The following is an 18,421-nucleotide window of genomic DNA, read 5'->3' on the forward strand; positions in this document are numbered from 1 at the left end:
ATAAACATGAAAAAGAAAAAAAAAGATAAGCTCACTTGATGAATACTGTCATGAAAAATCCTCCGCCAAGACCCATACTTTGAGGATTGACTACACCACTGCAAAAGAGAGTTGCAATTGCAGCATCTACTGCAGTGCCATTCCTAGCTAGAACATTCCTATGAGATGTGAAAACATGTATCAAGCAATATGTTACTATTATGCAACAAATTATATGTTACTCCCAAATACACGAACACTATAATAGTGTCTTAAGCAGGGGCATACGCAGGATTGACCTTTGGAGGGGGGGGCACACCAGGCTTGGGAGGGTCATAATGAGTTTCTTCCGGGAAATTCTCAGTTACCAACTTTCAAAAAGCATTTTAAATCAACACAAATGGAGTTAGATCACATATAAATGTTTCCTCTCAATATTTTTAAATCATTTTACAAATATATTTAAAAACATTTTTAACTTTTGATCGCCTTGTGGGAAGGGCACGGGCCCCCTGCACCCCCTTGCTGTGTACGCTTCTGGTCCTAAATGATGAAAAATTTATATTTTAACAGAAGTAAAAATAGGATAGGAAATTATTATTAAAAATCAATTTTTCTGATACAAGCAATGAATTTTGTATGATGGTAAAAAAAAAAAGACACACAGAGAACAACAACCACAACTAAAAAGATAGATCAGAATGAATCACATACTTTCCAATTTCGGCACACTCTTCTCCATCAGTGATAACAGCTGCTTTACTATAGGACAAAAGTTGGGACGGTGAGGGTGCAAAGCTGGTATCAAAATAACGTCTCTCATTTTCTTTCAGCCTCGGAAGTCCAATTGCTAGTGTTGTGATTATTGCACATGCAGCAAAGGTCAATGCAATACTGACTATAACAGCGTCACGTTTTGTGCACAAAAACCTGATGCAATAATAGAAATAAAAACAATAAAAAATTAAATGAAGAAACATTTCAGAATATGTACAGTGAGAAAAACAACCTTTCCCCCGTTCATTAGAATTGGAAGGGGGATTCGAAAATAATAGTCTCTTTTAAATGATGAAGAAAATTTAAATGAATCATTCTTCTAAATAAAGAGGATTAGCCTACATGGAAACAAAAAACATATATCTTGCCATTATGCGAATATGTGTGTTTACATCATGTATTTTATACACAGCAAGTGACTGAATAAACAAAGCGAGGTTTAAAGAAAAGCAAACACACAGCCTGGTAAAATATTGGAAATAAATTTTTTCTCCAAAGCTGAATATTTTGAATTACGTTTCAGTTACTCTGCTCATTTACCCCAACAGCTTGATTGATTTTCTCCTTTTGTGTTAAAAACGTTATAAACACTAACTCAGTAAAACATGAAGTTTCAATTTAATACAATATGTACTATTTAAAAAAAAGTGTTTTTAAATTTATAAAGAGGAAAAGGAAATCAAGATCAGGGAAGGAAATCATTTTTCTGGAAGACTTCTGGAATTTTTAGGGAATTTCGGAAAACGTGGAGAAAAATTACAATTTGTTCAATTCCAAATAAGATAAAAGGACTGGGTGAGTGGGGGGTAATAATTGATATGAAGGAAAGTTAAGAATACCACAGCTAAACCACCGGAAAACCTCGGGCATTAATCTCACATCGGCCGTAAGAATCTAAGCCGGGGGAAAAAATGTTCAGAATTGATTCGAGAAATAAAAATTATAGCTGTGTTTATTTTTCTTTTGATCAAACAATTTTAATCATGAATTAAACTTTTGAAAGTGACATATCGACCGGAAAATACATCACTCAAATAGGTCTGCGTACACACGGGTTGAATCTATATATGTACTATTATTACTCTATGGGTTGAGTTGACACTGAGCACAGGTACTAATGTGCATTCACTCGTAAGTGTTGAATGCCCCTTTTTCCCCTTCGCTTCCTTGAGCTTTAGCAGCGCAATTGACCACAGACTGAAGATAACATCTATTATACGTCTGTGCAATAAATACGTGCACGATGGTAAAAGCTTTTTTCTTTTTTAGAATTAGAATGATTAATTCTAAATGCTGAGAGGTTTTCATCGGCAAATAGAAGCACCTCTCAGGGCATCAGTAGCACATATTCTTGTTTCTTCCCAAATCACTTTAGTCTTGATGTCGGAATCGTTTCAAGGGTTAACGGGAGTTCCTCATGTGGTAATGACGTGCCCCCTTCCTCGTAATTGTATATAGTTCGAAGTACGAAAATAATATATATTTTTCTTCTTTCTACAAAACACCGTCATGTTACCCGCATGATAAAATACTTTTCACGTGTTCTGGAAACACTCTCGGACACTGCTTGCCTACTCAGGTAAAAAAAAAAAACCATAACAATAACGAAACCCTTACGCATTCTGTCAAGTGGTATTAACCTTGATAGAATTACACAGAATCTTCCACCATTTGAGTAGACAAAACATTACACTTCAGGTACTTGTCAAAGAAAGCTAGGGCGTGGTCTGTAACATGATTAAGACGTGCTTATGGAGATATTGTTTCAACATCGGATCCTCATCTCAAACCTCGAATTTTCATTTATTTCAGAAATAAACTACTCGAAAAACACTATAGATATCTTTCTTTTCCCACCATAGTTACCGTAAGTATAAAAAGAAGGGGAAAAAAAATCGATAAAAATTATCTCCGAATACTCTCTACTTCATAACTATCATATCGACCATTCTTAATCGTCATTCGAGAAACAATAAACATGAAAATGATATCCATGGGCAAAGAACACTGAAGAGATAAATATCGAAGAGAGGAAGCGATATGTCAGCTTGTTTAGGCTTGGCGCAATCAATAGAAATCGGAATTACATCACCTCCTCGACAAGCAGCTACAGGTGAACTAATGGTTTCTCAAAATGCCGTAATTATAAAAAAATCGGTGCATTATTTCTTGAACTGTTTACACTCAAAATATTTTAAAATGAAACTTATGAGCGAAGTCAAAAATACATACATTCATTTACATAACACTTACAATTAAAATTATTATAATGAATGCTGCATACTATTTCTTCTGCATGCTCTTCCTACAGAATTCAGTGATGGCCAAATGCTTCATTAAGACGATTCGTAATTCAAATTAATATTAGGGGCCATTCAAGTATTACGTAGCATATTTTCAGAAATTTTTGACACCCCCCCCCCCCCCCCGTCAGCAAAATTTCGTCAACAGCTTAGAACATTTCATATCTTCAAGAAGAGGTAGTTGATGACGTAAGCAACCATCAAACCCCTCCCCCCTCGATGCTGACTTATGACCCCTTACGAATACTTGAATGACCCCTTACGAATAAATTACGTCAAAACAAAATATTTAATAACAAAAATACCGGGACATTTCTCATAATGAAATACCCGTTCCATAGTAGAAAACGCACTAATCTAGGTAATACAAATACAAATACAACGCCACAACAGGCAAATTGCCCAACGAGGTGGCTGACCTAAGAATATCATGGATCCCCGAGCCATTTTTTGGAGGCCCTACCTACCTACTACTACTACTACTACTACTACACCCCCCCGCGGAACCCCCCAACGAATCGGTACATGCGGGAATGTGCGTGTACGTGTAGTGAAACCTGACGTGAAGTTTTGTTGTTTCTCTGTAATGCTTATGTGTAGTGCTGCCATCTGCTACTAGTTTTTCTAACTATGAGTGAAGTGTTATGATTGAATGATTTATCGTTGTAGGACTGTTGCTCTCTGTGGCGAGACTTTTTAACGGGGAGATCGGCTCGCATTTGCGCCTTGAAGTTGGGAACCACAGAAAACCAACTTCAGCCGACCACCACTGTGGGGTTCGAACCCGGATCCTCGCATCGCGAGTCCGTCACTATAAGTAATTGACTATCAAAAGAAGGCATGATTCATGAAAAATAACGAAATACTCGGATATATAAATATTGAACCATGGTTTTTATCTTATGTCTATGCGGAAATAAAAGAAAGTTTTGGGAGAGCCAGAGTTTTTTAAATGGGGCAATTACCTCGGGCAAAGCCGAAATCCCATGACTAGGGTTAAAAATTCTCGTCCAGTTGGTGAATGTTTAAATTTTGAAGCCCCCAATCACGAGGTCCTAGGTATGAGGCCTTATAGACTTATAGTCCCTGCGTAGAGATCAAGTCCATGTTTTGGTACATACAAATTTACAAAGTATGCCACGCAGCAACAGCATAAAGTTAGTATCATTTCTGTAGGAAAAGATTTGAAAGTGGCAATATGATAAAACAGCAGGATATTGCTTTCGTACTGTGTGGATCCGCTCAGTTCTGACATTGTCGGACAGAACGAAATGAAAACTTCAAGCTGCTGCTTTAGGCTTCATAATGAAAAATCTTCATTCGATTGCATATTCGCGGGATCACTCCAATCGTCAAATTATTCGAATTAATGGAATCAAGAAACTCTACGATGCATGACTATTTTATTATTAGTTACCTTAACTACTTTATTATTTTAACGTATATAAAACTAAGTAGAGAGCGGCTGTGGTAGACCGTGAGCTAAACCTCTACTTTTTAGTATACGTACACATACACACGCTAAATTTAATACGATACATAAATTAACTTGACAATTTTTCATAATAATCGCTTTATACGTCGAATAGGGTTTTTCCTACATGTTCTTGATTTGATAGAAAATGGGTTTATCAAAATCGATTCGGAAGTCGGACATCTAGTCCAAAAATTAAACATGATTTTTTAGACGATATTAAGATCGAAATTTAAGTAATATTTATAAATCAATAACAACATACGTTTTCCTAGATTAATTCAAATAGAATTTTAGTTCATTTAAAATGTACAAACTACTAGAATAAAGACGAAGATATCTAAGAAATCTCGTATGTTCATCTTACCTGCGCGATTTCTCAACCGGCCGTTCATGTTTAATAGCACCATAAGAGAATCCATATGAGCTACTTTCGCCACTTCTATCGTCCAGCAGATTGGCTTTTTCCTCTCTCTTGGAAGCCATTGATTAGTTACTTCGGACTGAATCACAGCAAACAGTTATCAAACATACAAAACATTTCCTTTCTATCTTTGAATGCCTTCCAATCGAGGCCCGCCGCCAAAGGCAGTGATTAGCCCGGACAGACACGCGAAACTTCAACTAAGTATATGCGTATATCAATCACACTGTACAAACGCTAGATCAATGCTGAATTAACAAGCACTCGCTCTTCACACCTACATTCAATTTTTTTCGCGTCAATATCGGATCGCAGCTATCACAGTTTCGACACGAAGCCCACAGATCGTTCATAAAAACAAAAGGTCGAAGTGCTTGAGCTTTTGGGAGAAAACAAAAGCCTCCCATCTACCCTATGTGATAAGGTGACAACGAACGCCCGATAAAACAAGGAAGGGAGGGAGGCAAAGAGCGCTTAAAAAAAAGAAAAGGCATTTCACAATACAGTGTACAAAGAAAATGACTTCATTTCCTACTTTTCATAGCCAATGAATGACACTGATAGGAACTTTTACTCGAGATACCATTTATCCACCACAGAATATATAAGCAAATTCAATAGACGAGAAAAGAAATTACCAAAGTGATTAGTCTAATATTGGTAAAAAATATCAGAGGAGTTTTTGCATGTCAAAAGCTGTATTGTCATTTCCATTAATATAGCTATAATTCTAGATGAAACAAATATATGATCTTCCTCAGGATAACCACGAAAACAGCCTTAGGGGTACGTAAACTTTTTTTAATATTAAATTTAAATTTCAGGAAATTTCTACAAGAAATTTTTCTTATTTCTCCGTGATGAGCATTTTCGAAAAAAAAAATATATATATTATCAACAGAACGTAGATGAACTGCTAGTAAAATAGTATTTATGTATTATAAGGATTGCGTCCAGCTGAAAGCGATTAATCGTTAAATCTTACGCAAATGAATAAACAACATAGAGAGTTGTAAGAGAAAAAATTACATAAGTTTGAGAAGTAAGAAAAATTCAACGGAAATTAAAGGCCCACACACACAAGGAGGAGGTAGATCGAACTTTAGCCCAAAGGACCGTTTTATCAACCTAATTATTTAGTTTTTTAAAATACTGAATGCGGGGCTAAAGGTACCCAAACTTAATGACTTATATTGAAAGAATCATACATGCTATATTTATGCTATTACACAAAAGTCATGAAATCGCTCCAATTTTTTTTATTCAGGTTTCCTGCCATGATAGCGCATGTGTAGTGTCGACAGTTGCCTTTATATAGATGCTTTTCACAACATAACAGTCGTGCACTGACTGCCTATGAGCATATAGCTGCCACAACCAGGGCGCAACTATATATTTCGTTAGCCGGGGCAAGCACGAATTTTGAAGCCCCAGTGATGTAGAAGGACATTTAAAGAATGAATTCGGCGTCTCCCCTATAGTCCAGCGCATGGGGCACCTGCCCTGCCTGCCCCTCTTTCGAATTGTGGCCAGGGCCACAATTTAAGGTTCAGTGCGTGTTTTGGCCAGTTGAATTAAAATCAGAGACGCGTATTAGATGCTGTGTACGAACTGAATGGAACCTGGAGTCTCTCACATCAGCATCAACAGCGTATCTCTGCAGAAGTTGATTTAACAACACCTCAAATGCTGCTAAACATTTGGTGTACAGTTTATACATATATCTGCAGAACGCATCTTTTGGCCACCCCGTATTTGCCACTATAACTTCAATAGTAAAAATGTAGGATCCCCACCAAAAATTCTGATCAAGGACCTTAATTAAATAACCTTGATTATACACGTGACCTTTATATTTTGACATTTTATAATCAATATGATTCTCAATGTTGAAACAAATTTAACATCTAAAATAACATTAGTTGTGTATGTACATTAATGTGTAGATGTAATTAGAATTGCATTTATAATTCCGAATTCTAAAAATATCGTTTGTAAATAATCCGATCGATGATTGCATGTTTCAAGACATTTTAAATCAAATTTTCGGTTGATAAATGAAAATTTTAACAATTTTATCTATACGTGATTTTCATGCTAAAATTTCATAATTTTAAAAAGCGGTCTCGGTTATATTCTTAGAAGTAATATTATGCACATAGCGATTATTTGCGATGTCTCCTCCGTGCAAGGATACTCAAAACTACAGCTCTATTGACACTATTAGTACACAATTTAATTTAGTTTTATACATTTTATATGACTTTTTAATGCCATTGTTATTTCATTAGAGAACTCAAGATGAAGCAGATAAGAGATTCTTGCTTTTCAAAGCCCCGATAAACAAATAACTTAATTTTTGAATGTCATTTTTTCCCCTACGTGAAAAGACTTTTCATTTCAATAAAGTGCTTGTATTGAGGTTTTAGGTAACATATTCAAGCAACGATGAGATTCGACCACGATCGGTTTCATATGGAAATGATCAGAAAAATTAAGAACTTATTATCGCGAGTGTCCAAGAATTTATATCTTTGGATATAAGTTGATGAGAACGAAGTAGTGCATATACCGCAAAATATGCTTAATCATTTCCCTGACCAAAGCACCAGAAGGAAGAAATATAATTCGAAATATTAACCTATATTTTTACCAAAATTTCGAATTTTTGTGTGATTCGAATTTTTTTTTCCTTCACAGAACTTTCCGACTTCTATCACACATTTGCATATTTCTCCGACATTTGCCAAAACTTTCATATTTTTCCTCGTCATTTTTCATTTCCCTGACTTTCAAGCTCACTGCAAACCCTGATACAGTCTATTATTGTACGAAGTGGTGAAATTTTTTTTCTGAATAGCAGTCTTGTATACATTGACTAAGAAAATAAACCGAGGGCAAGATAAAACTCTTGAGAGATAACATAGAAGACGAGATAACAGAAAATGCCAGCACTTCGAATCGAAGAGCTTACACGAGAGCATCGGGATAACAGTCAAGTGCCCACGAGCGATGTATGGAGCCGGGCCCCCTTCTCTACGAGAATACACATGGCAGATGAATTCAGGTAAGCTACGTACGCACGTTTAATTTTAAATTATTAATTAACATATTTACTTGACCCCGAAGTATTAAAACTACATCGGTGAAAATTGTAATGATAGCTACAAATGCGAAAACTTAATATTATCACACAGATGTTCAAATCCAACAGCCTTTTGTTTATTCTTTGATTTCAGAGGGAAAAAAATAGAGCAAACAAAAGCAATTAGAAAGCTAAAATGCCTTATTCAAGTAAATGGATGGTAATCGCAGAATTTTTTATATCGGTGAAGATAATTACTTCGAAATGTAACTAACAATAATGCACTAGTAAACGGGAATCTACAATGATTGTATCAGGAGATCTCGGTGACACAGTGTTATAATAGTGTTTAAGATATATATATCGAAAAATTAATGAAAGATGCACAGAGTATTCCCACCCATTAAATGTCAACAAATCGATTAGTTACCTAGATGAATCATTTTTAATACAAGGCATTTCCAACTTGAATGATCAGAATCACAAAAACAATCAACTACGAGAACACAACACAAGAACAGTAGGTACTGAATCGATTAACCCTTGCTCGTTCAAAAATCAATGAAAAATAAAAGGGGTTTTCAACAGTAGAGGACGTGCTCTCAACTATCAAGGCCAACCTCAATACTCCATCATCGTCAGTACTTTTTTTTTTTAATATGCATGCAATCGTTAAACGCTGCTGCTACTACATAGAAATTATAGATCGCCTTCACGGAAGGGATGCCATTAACCAAGGGGTTATCAAACTGTGCACCACCAACCTTTAACAGAGGCGCCGCGGGTGAAAAAATGCACATTAACGTATTGCAGGCAGACCCGATAGTCGCTGTGCGGTCGTGTGGGCATCGTGCAAGACTCATCGTAAGGATCCAGGTTTGAACCACGTTGATGCACAGTGGTAGTCGGCTGAAATTGGTTTTCTGCGGTTTTCAAACTTCCAGGCGTGAATGCGAGATATGGTCCCCCCTTTTAAAAAACTCTCTCCGCAAAGAGCAGGCAGACCTCTATTGAAATAACATGACAAATTCAAGCATTTACCATCTTTACTTCAAAATATGGAAGACAGACGGCAGCACCAGCAAAAACACGAAACAAGCACAATTCCGACAACATAAATACGTTAGGGCCACGTATACGCTCAGATCACACATTCCAGCATGTACCAATTCCGTAGACGAATATGCACGAGGTGCATTTACGGTTAAGTAGTAGTAAGCTGACATGATAAAGAAAGGCTTGCTTGAACCAATCAAGGGAATAGAGGTTATATTTGTCTGTAATTCACCGTCCATCTAAATTTTCGGCGCAGTTTGACCTACTTGGTCCTTTCGCCAAAAAGGAAAAAAAAATCAAACCTAAATTTACGAACACTCAAGTCTCATCCATTACTTAAATAATTGCGTAGTGGCAAAGCCTCCTAGAAGTACTAGTATCTAGGAGGCTTTGGTAGTGGGCAAAGTGATATTCGGAAATCTCAACCTAGTTGGTAGTATCGAGTAGCCGATCGAAATGGAACTTCAAGCCCCTGATCGAATGAGAATTTTCAGTGACAACATATTGTTATACAGTTTTAATAAATTTATAACAAGTAACAATGCAGAGTAAAATTAATGTACAGTTCATGGGCGGAGATACGGGGGCTTGCCCCCTTCCCCCAGCGTCAGGGGTGGAGTCGACTGATCTAATGTATATATGAATTGACATCATCGTGCTCCCCCCCCCCCCTAGTCTACTTCCGCCTATGTGTACAGTACATAAATTTCGGTCGGGGGTGCCACGAGATACCTTGAGGACAGAATTAAATTAAGCCTATGGATCATTAGGTTTATCCTACTCAACAAGTGTGAGTCACTTTGGTGGGCCACCAAAAAAGCCCTGACGATTAAGATGGTGAGAGCTATTTAACCACTTCGCTCAGAAGCGACTAGCGAGAAATTCGGATGATCTCTGCTTGACGAATCGGCGATAAATACAAGTTTTGATAACCTTGTTCTAACGTAATGGCATGTTGGAAAAAGGAAGGAAAAAAAAAAGTAAGGGGGAAAAAAACAGATGACAAAGGAAAAAACAGTATGAGATAGTAGGTACAAAGTATATTTCTCTTTTCACCCTCACCTACCCGTTTTCTTTCCTCTTCTGTACATATATACAGGGTGTTCTGTTAATGGACCGACAAACTCAGAGGGCTGTTAATAGACATCAAGAAAAACAAAAATTGCAATGCAACATGGTGTCGCAAACTACGTTGAGAGGGTGAAAATCGCAAAAAACGCATGCAAGTTTCGACGTCACGCTGGAACGACAAAAAGTACTATAATAACTACAAAAAAAAATTATTTGATTAATTATTACAAGAGTTGTTGAAAATGGCGGTCGCTGACGTTATTGCACAGTCTACAATGACGTAAAAACGATTTTCGGACGCACTCGAAGATACCAGGTATGCTTTTGATGTCTGCCGCAGCGACGACAATCCGCGCTGAGATCCTCCGGTGTCTACAGGCGTCGCATAAACGAGTGATTTAAGGTGACCCAGATATGGGGAGCGAACCCACGAACACATTCAGCGATCAACTGCCACCCACCTTTCGTCTCCTTTGGACTCAAAGCCTGCATGCGTTTTTCACCCTTCCAATATGGTTTGCGACACCATGTTCATTACAATTTTTGTTCCTCTTGATGCCTACTAACAACCCTCTGAGTTTGTCTCGGTCCATTAACAGAACACCCTGTATAGTACAACCTATTTAACCTTAGAAGTTTTTTCCTTCTCATCATAGAGATGAAAAGAGAGGAAAGAAAACAGATAGACTTATTTGAAATTATTTCACAGGCGTTTGGACGCAATATTACGGTCGTGATCGTAAAGTGGTTAAGTCGATGAACCATCTAGTGCAGTGTTTCTCAAACCGTGCGGTACCAACCTTTGTCAAGGGCACCGGTGGCGCTTCTGAATGCATTTTTTAAGCAATGTTAATTGTAATTAAATTAGAAAAAAAATTACAATAACTATTTTTTTTTAGTCACATTACTTACACAGTAATGGAAAATTTTAAACTTACTATTTAAAAAAAACTGCATGAGAATCTCGCACAATAGAAGTGAAACTTTCAGGTTGTTGACCCTTTAAGCGGTTTCCAAAATTTTCCTGATCCGTATTATAACTGCACATTTGAAATTGCGAAACATTCCTAAATTGCCACGTATTTTAAGAATTTTTTCTGATAATTTCTTTTCCCCCAATAAGGTAATTTACTCCGCCCATCGCTTTTATTTCCTTTGCTATATTACAAATACACCTGCCATATGTTATGCTGCCATTCTCTTTCCAGGAAGAGAAATACTTTTTTCGTATTACTTATACCAGTGGTTTTCAACCTTTTTTAGCTTATGGCCCACTTTGAACCACATTTTCTTCTCATGGCCCCCCCCACACCCTCAGGAAGGAGCGAAACACTTTCTACTTGCCGAATTTAGTTTAGTCCAAACTAAATTTATAATGAACAAATATTTTATAGCTAAGATCAATTAAAGTGGGCAGGGGGGGGGGAAGGGGAGATTACCACCTTCCTTAAGGGAAAAATTATATGGAAATAATAGGTATAAGCGAAGTGCTGGACGCGATCCAACGAACCTACACAATAAATCGCCCTACTGACACATCATTATGGGTCTGCACCTTACCGTGGGCTCGTTCAGTGAACTTTCTTCTTTTGAGGGTTCTATGCATGGCCGTAGTCACACTTTTTCCCCAACATATGAAGAAATCAAATTTTCAAGTGAAATATCTCTCGGCGGGCCTCCTTCACCCCTTGTCATGACTCCCCCTTTCATCTGATTTTCTCTCGTGGCCCCCTTAGAATATCCCAGGACCGCAAGGGGGCCATATGGCCCCTGGTTGAGAAACACTGATTTATACTGAGCATATATTTCTTTCTATATTTTTCCCCACTCCTTCTTACCCAAGGTTGAAAAAGAGCTGACTCCGCCCACAGCAGTTGATTGGTTGGGGAGGCGGATGGTAAACATGTTTCATTGTAAAACCAGCTTCATCGCGTTTTTAGAAAACGAAATATCTCGGGGTGACAGAAATAAAGCAGATAAAGTTTAACGAGATATCTCGAGATTGCCGCTGAAAGGGTTAAATCCAACAACAAATATCTTCTAAACTAGTTTGTTTGTGCTAGGTGAAATGAGATATAAAGCACTTTTTCGCACTGGTCGGCTGAAGTTGGTTTTCTGTGGTTCCCAACTTCAAGGCGCAAATGCGAGCCGATCTCCCCGTTAAAAAGTCTCGCCACAGAGAGCAACAGTCCTACAACGGTAAATCATTCAACCATAACACTTCACTCATAGTTAGTAAAACTGGGGGAAGATGACAGCACTACACATAACAAGCATTACACAGAAAACAAAACTTTACGTCAGGTTGCACTACACGTACACGCACATTCTCGCATGTATCGATTCGTTGGGGGGTTCCGCGGGGGGGGGGGGTGGTGTAGCAGTAGTAGGTAGGGGCTCGGGGATCCATGATGCAGCCACCTCGTTGGGCAATTTGCCTGTTGTGGCGTTGTATTTGTATATATATTGTATATTTGATTCCTAATACAGCATTATTTACAGGTTAAACGGGCGTTTAATGTTCTCGGAACTCTCGAAAAAGTTGCTACATGATGCAAGCTTGCTTTTGTTAACTGCATTGATTTATTCCCTAATTTTTTCTATAATTTTTCATCAATTTTTGTTTCATAATAAATGCCGAATTATGGCTTTCAATAAGTTCTGGAGTTACTTCTTAAATTAATTTCCATGTTCATTAATTTGTTGTTTAGATATTTTTCACTACTCCAGTTAACGTGAATCCCACGAGGGAACAGATGCTTTTAATTTGATAATCACTACCAATTCATCAATTATCCTGTGATTATACTTGAATTTGAGAAATGTGCATTTTTCATATAAATCGCGAAACTCTTCAAAAGAGTTCACGTAACTTTGGGTAGCGTAAGTAAAACTCGATTACTGTATTATATACGCCCCCCTGCCAACTTCATTTTCTTTTACACCACCGAATCTCTATTAACACACCCCTACCAATCCATCTGCTTGTCGGACATTATGACACGTTTTTCTACGGAACCGGTTTGTGGGGGGGGGGGGGGGGGAAGCGTTTCACTTTCTGTGATGGTTTCCTTTCTTTCACAAAATTTCACTCCAAAATTCCAAACATATTTCCGTATCACACGTTCGAATTTTGGTAGATTACTTTTTAAGATTCTTTGAAAGAAATGAACAATCAATGGCATCAGGATCTTCCTATTTTTAATAAAATAATACAGTAAGCTTTCACTTATACACCTTCTCACTTATGCGTATCTCAGTTTCAAATTTTCTGCCCCCCCCCCCCCCCGGTCAAAGATATAGCATAATAATGCTATGCACTTATACGTCTCTCTCACTTATGCATCTTTTTTCCTTGTTCCTTTGCACCGACGTATAAGCGAGAGGTTACTGTGCATTTTTAAAAATTTAAAAGAATTTTAATTGTTTTTCACATTAGGATATAAGTTATTGCAAATTTGTTAAATTTCACAAACAAAAATCACACATAATTAATTGAAGATGGATTTGAAAAAGGGTTTTTTGAATTTTTTTCTAATTTATTTTTTTATTGAATGATATTCATTTCTCATGACCAAAATGTTGTTATTGACAATGATCAAATGCTTTTGTTTCTTTAGGGTCACTGGATCATGCCAAAACAGCCTTATACAAGTTTGGTCAGCACAAAAAGGAAAAATAAAAAAAGAAACTAAAACATGGTCAAAACTAAGTAAGTTAAACCAAATGAAATGTTTTCAAAATAATCAGTTTTGAGAGACTTTTAATTCGAATGCTGAGACTCAATCATTGGATAATAGCCCAGATAATCTAATCGGCTACTATTAATAATTTTCTATTGTAACTTAAATTCAGCAACAGTTGATTCTTTTTTAAAGTTTTTCTTTTTACACAAGAAACAAAATTTAAAATTTCTTTTTACTATCTTATGGCTATAGCTATTTCCCTTTGCCTTGGATATAGTACAATTTCACTGTAATTATCATAACTTTATCTGTCTGTGGTACTCGGGTACTCTCTTACTATACCCAAGTGACAGAATCAGGATTGATCTCATTTTGCCCAACCCGAAAAAACCCTTGAAAAACCCAACAAAAACTACACCTTAAAACTGCACTTACTCCCAAACAGTACACTTTCTAATGATGTTATTGCATTGTCATACTCTATCTCAAAAGAAATACATAAATAAATTCTGTGTATTCAATGCTATTTAGATTATAGGGGTTAGAAAAACCCTTGAAAAAACCCATTAAAAATTACACCTTAAAACTTCACTTATTTGCAAACCGTATGCCTTTCTAATGATGTTATTGCATTGTCATACCCCCAACAAGGGTGGGGCTTGCAGGGCCCCAGCCCAGGACAAATATCATTTATTTTCTTTTACACTATTAGTTTATTACGGGGGGGGGGGCATGAAAGACCTTTGCCAAGGGGTCCTGGCTTTAGGATTAGGGGGGGGGGTCATGACTCTATCTTAAGAAAAGCACAGATAAATCTATGCATTCAATACTATTTAAATTATATTTCATCCCCTTTTAAATGTCTTTTTTTACGAGTAAAGAAAATAAAGATTTTCATGAATGTTTTTTAACTCACACAATTACCAATCCTTTCCAATAGCACTTTTTGATTTGAGTGATCTATAAACTTTCACTAATTTCTTTGCTTTTTCACATCCAAGTTCATTGGTTCATTCCCAATTTTGACCATACTAGTCCAAAAGTAGAAAAAATATACTCAATTTTGATGCGGATGTAATTGAATGCAGATCTTCCAAAAATTTGCAAAAGTATGCATTTAAATTATTTTTTTTTTCTGCCTGATTTTCCACCACTTTTTTGCTTCAGCTGACTATCACGTTTTGTGAAAACATTGTTCCTGGATAGAAATCTGTGTCTTCTATTTGAAATATCTGTGTAGTGCAATAACAAATTCTGTATTCAGTTTTTTGATCCATTGTTCAGGGGAAGCTTCTTGTTCCTTAGTTAATCTTTTTCCTCTCAAAGCAGGATCAGTCATATTTGCAAGGAAATGAAATGGAGTTAATACTTTTTCAAAGCGATGTGCTTATATGGAGATAATATGGAGATAATTTTTTACTTTTCAATACATCTAGAGCCATATTTCTACTGTCTTTCCAAGAGTACAGCTATCACTTTGTAAATTATCTAGGGCTTTACCAATACTTGATAACTGCACTTGCAAGTTGATGCATTCTATATATATAATCCTTTGGATATCTAAAAACATCACAATACTTTTTTTCAATTTCTTCTTTATGTTCAATGGATATTTCTATGTATTTTTGGTAATTATGGATGAATGAAGAAAAGCAAGCTTCTTCAGAATTCTACCTTGTTTCATTAGGTAACTGTGGATTTTGTCGATTTTTTTCCATAAGCCACCCAAGTGGTCTATGGTGTTGTCTAAAATATTTTTGTATTTCTACTATATATTTTACCACATTTTTAGGGGTCATATCTGTAACAAGAAGATTCATAAAATGGGTTGAACAGCCAAAAGCAAGGACATGTGGATGGTTTTGGACAATTGTCACAAAATTTTTTCATTTTGTTCTTATTATCGCAACAAATAGCAAAAAAATTTTATTATACTCTTGCTTGATAGTATCCATAGCCCTTTCAGCTATTTTTTGCACAGAATTCTGCTGTTTTTTGGGTGAGCCACATTCTACAGCATCTATTAAGTGGGTGCTCTTGCCAGTGCAGATACTCACTGTGATGGAGTCAGCATTTGCATTTGACCAACCATCCAACATCAGAGTGATAGTTGAATTTTTCAATTCCTCTGCCATTAGCATATCAACAGTTTCATCAGCCTCGTCTAATAATGATCCAGCTAATTTATTCCTATTAGGAGGGGTATGACCCAGATGCAAAGCATTAACCATTTCTCTAAATGCATCGCTATCGGCTAGTTAAAAGGTAAATTATTAGTGTAAAAAAAATCGGATACTTTTCGATCAAGAACTAACCTCTGGCGGTCACATGTTTTAGCAATAAATTGCCCTATTGACCTTTGGTGTTTGGGTTTTGATATGTTCCAGCATCCACAATAGTACTTGAACTTCTGCATGTAGAAACATCATCATCATCAAGGGGTTGCTTTCTTTTCAATGAAGTAGATGTCTCTTCACTGCATGAAGATTCATTATCATCAGTGTTTGATGAACACGAAAACAAGGAATGAGCTTCTGATTTCTTGCATTTATTCACATGAGCACGGATTCTTTCCACTTTTGCACTAACTATGGTATTGCAAAACTTGCCATTTGTTATCAGTTTTATTCACCATAGTCCATGGCATCGCTGACTAAATTTTGCGACCGAAATTTAAACTTCTCTCAAAGCAAAATTTTAGAACTTGGACAGTTTATGCATACAACTTGTCTAGCTAAGGATGGCTTGCAGCTGGTCAACTTAACAGGTGCAATAAATTCTTTCCAGAATGTTTCCCTTTCCCTCTTGTTAAAAGAAAGTGTTGTAAACAAATACAAAAAACTAAAATTATCTAAATACCACTTGTTTAGTATTCAGGTAAAGCAAAGGTTTATCTAGCAAAATATTAACTCTTAACCTACACTATTTTTTTCAGAGAATAAGATTGATCTGTTTCAGAATTTAGTTGCTTACAAATAATTTGTTAGGGTTTTTGTTTTTTTAATCATAGTTCTAATAAACTGCTATATTCCATCTTCTTATCATTTGGGAACAATGTTTCTGCACTAGAGGTGTTTGAACTATGGTTGCGCTTTAAGCACACATGAAACAAGCTAACATTTTTATCAACATTGATTTAATGTTCTGTGCTGATTATTATTAATAATTTATACACATAATAATTGTCATAAATTATATATATATATACCCAGTCTATTATATTTATTTACAGTATATGTATAACATTCTTTCCTTATGCTTCAATATAAAAAACCCTGAAAAAACTTAAAAAACGCAGTGGGTTGGATTTTTTCTGAAAAACTTGGGTTTTTGTCAACCATGGAGAGAATAGTTTATATTTGTAGACATAATATCAGAAATGACTGATATAGTGCTGAGCATAACTCTCTGATAATTTTTTTCATGGGTTTCGATCTTGTGAAATATCGGTGATTAAATAATTAAGAAACATTTAATGGGCCCCCTACTAGGAAGATGGTAATCATCAGGGCTTGATAAATCAATAAATAAGAGCCTTCTAGCAAAAAGTTCTCAAAATAATGTTCATTTTTCTACTTTCTGCAACTTGATGACCTCTTATCTGTGTAGAAACAAATTCCATACATTTTACGTCATCCTAACTTCTCATTTATTAATTACACATAAAAAATTTTAGGTGTCAATACCAATTTTTTAGGTGGCATAGAGATATGGCATTTTTCAAGCCCTGGTTACTGGCCCCAATAAATGATAATACTTTAGGTATAATTTAAATCAGTTAAAATTTGATTTGACTAAATGGGGTCTTGACATCTTAATGGGAAGCTAACATAGATGTATGATATTCATACTAAACCAAATAACGTATAGCCTACTTGAGTATATAAGTTGAATTACCAAGATCATAACATGGATGAAAGTTTTCCTGCACAAAAACTGACCCAAATACAATTCCAATGCCCTCCAATTTCGGAAAAACTTGATTAATATACATAAGCAAGTTATATACTGTAGGTTTTTATCTGTATTATTAAAACAAAAACAACAAGGGAGATTTTCAAAAAAAGAATTCCTTTGGTGTTTTTTATAATGTAATTTTATACGGTAAAACACCTCTTTTGCAGACACTGGTGGGACAAAAAAATTTGTCTGTAAAAGAAGGGTGACTGCATCTGAGGTGTGTCCGTTAAGATGGGTTTTACTGTACATCATCCACCCTTATGCCACAGAAATGAATGTGTAAATTTTCACTCTCTGGGTTTATCAGCTGGTTGGATCATTTATTTTGCTACCTAAGTTTTGCTAGAAATGTGAATGTGTATCATGAACTGAAACATGTTGCAAAACATTTTAGGAAAATAAAACAGATTTTAGAAAACAAGTTTAGAAACTTGCACAATCATGTATCTGGCATGATAGACGAACGATATGCCGTGGTCCAAGTCTATCATCTTGATAAAGTTGCTGGCCACTTCGCACATAACCCAGACTTTAAAAACTGGCCACTTCTCAAAGATGCTAGACTTCAGACATGGACAAATATTTATTTAAATCATTCTCACAAAA

At 36.1% G+C, this 18,421-nt stretch overlaps 2 protein-coding genes across 6 annotated transcripts in view; one reads left to right on the top strand and one right to left on the bottom strand.

The window, feature by feature from the left end:
* The window catches only part of LOC149076321 (scoloptoxin SSD14-like), a 36,856-nt gene that overhangs the window by 15,944 nt on the left and 2,491 nt on the right, over window positions 1-18,421 (bottom strand). Inside the window, exons 1-3 of one of the 3 annotated variants that reach the window (XM_089243886.1) lie at window positions 8,473-8,600; window positions 694-909; window positions 36-158 (exon numbers count right to left, since the gene is read on the bottom strand). In XM_089243886.1, the coding sequence (XP_089100012.1) occupies window positions 36-158; window positions 694-909; window positions 8,473-8,501 (368 nt within the window). In that variant the 5' untranslated portion in view covers window positions 8,502-8,600. Of the gene's footprint in view, window positions 1-35; window positions 159-693; window positions 910-4,900; window positions 5,409-8,472; window positions 8,601-18,421 lie in introns of those variants that run through there. The other 2 variants (XM_089243885.1, XM_089243884.1) reach the window with 2 other exon arrangements.
* The window catches only part of LOC149076322 (putative glutamate receptor), a 34,840-nt gene continuing 22,792 nt past the window's right edge, over window positions 6,374-18,421 (top strand). For all 3 annotated transcript variants that reach the window (XM_089243887.1, XM_089243888.1, XM_089243889.1), the window contains exons 1-2: window positions 6,374-8,024; window positions 13,790-13,881. The gene's annotated coding sequence lies outside the window, so the exon portion shown is untranslated. The remainder of the gene's footprint in view (window positions 8,025-13,789; window positions 13,882-18,421) is intronic.

The sequence above is a fragment of the Pholcus phalangioides genome, unplaced genomic scaffold (genome assembly GCF_987345545.1).
Source record: "Pholcus phalangioides strain wild (caught in Gottingen) unplaced genomic scaffold, Ppha-v1.0 ptg000015l_1, whole genome shotgun sequence".
NCBI lineage: Eukaryota > Metazoa > Arthropoda > Arachnida > Araneae > Pholcidae > Pholcus > Pholcus phalangioides.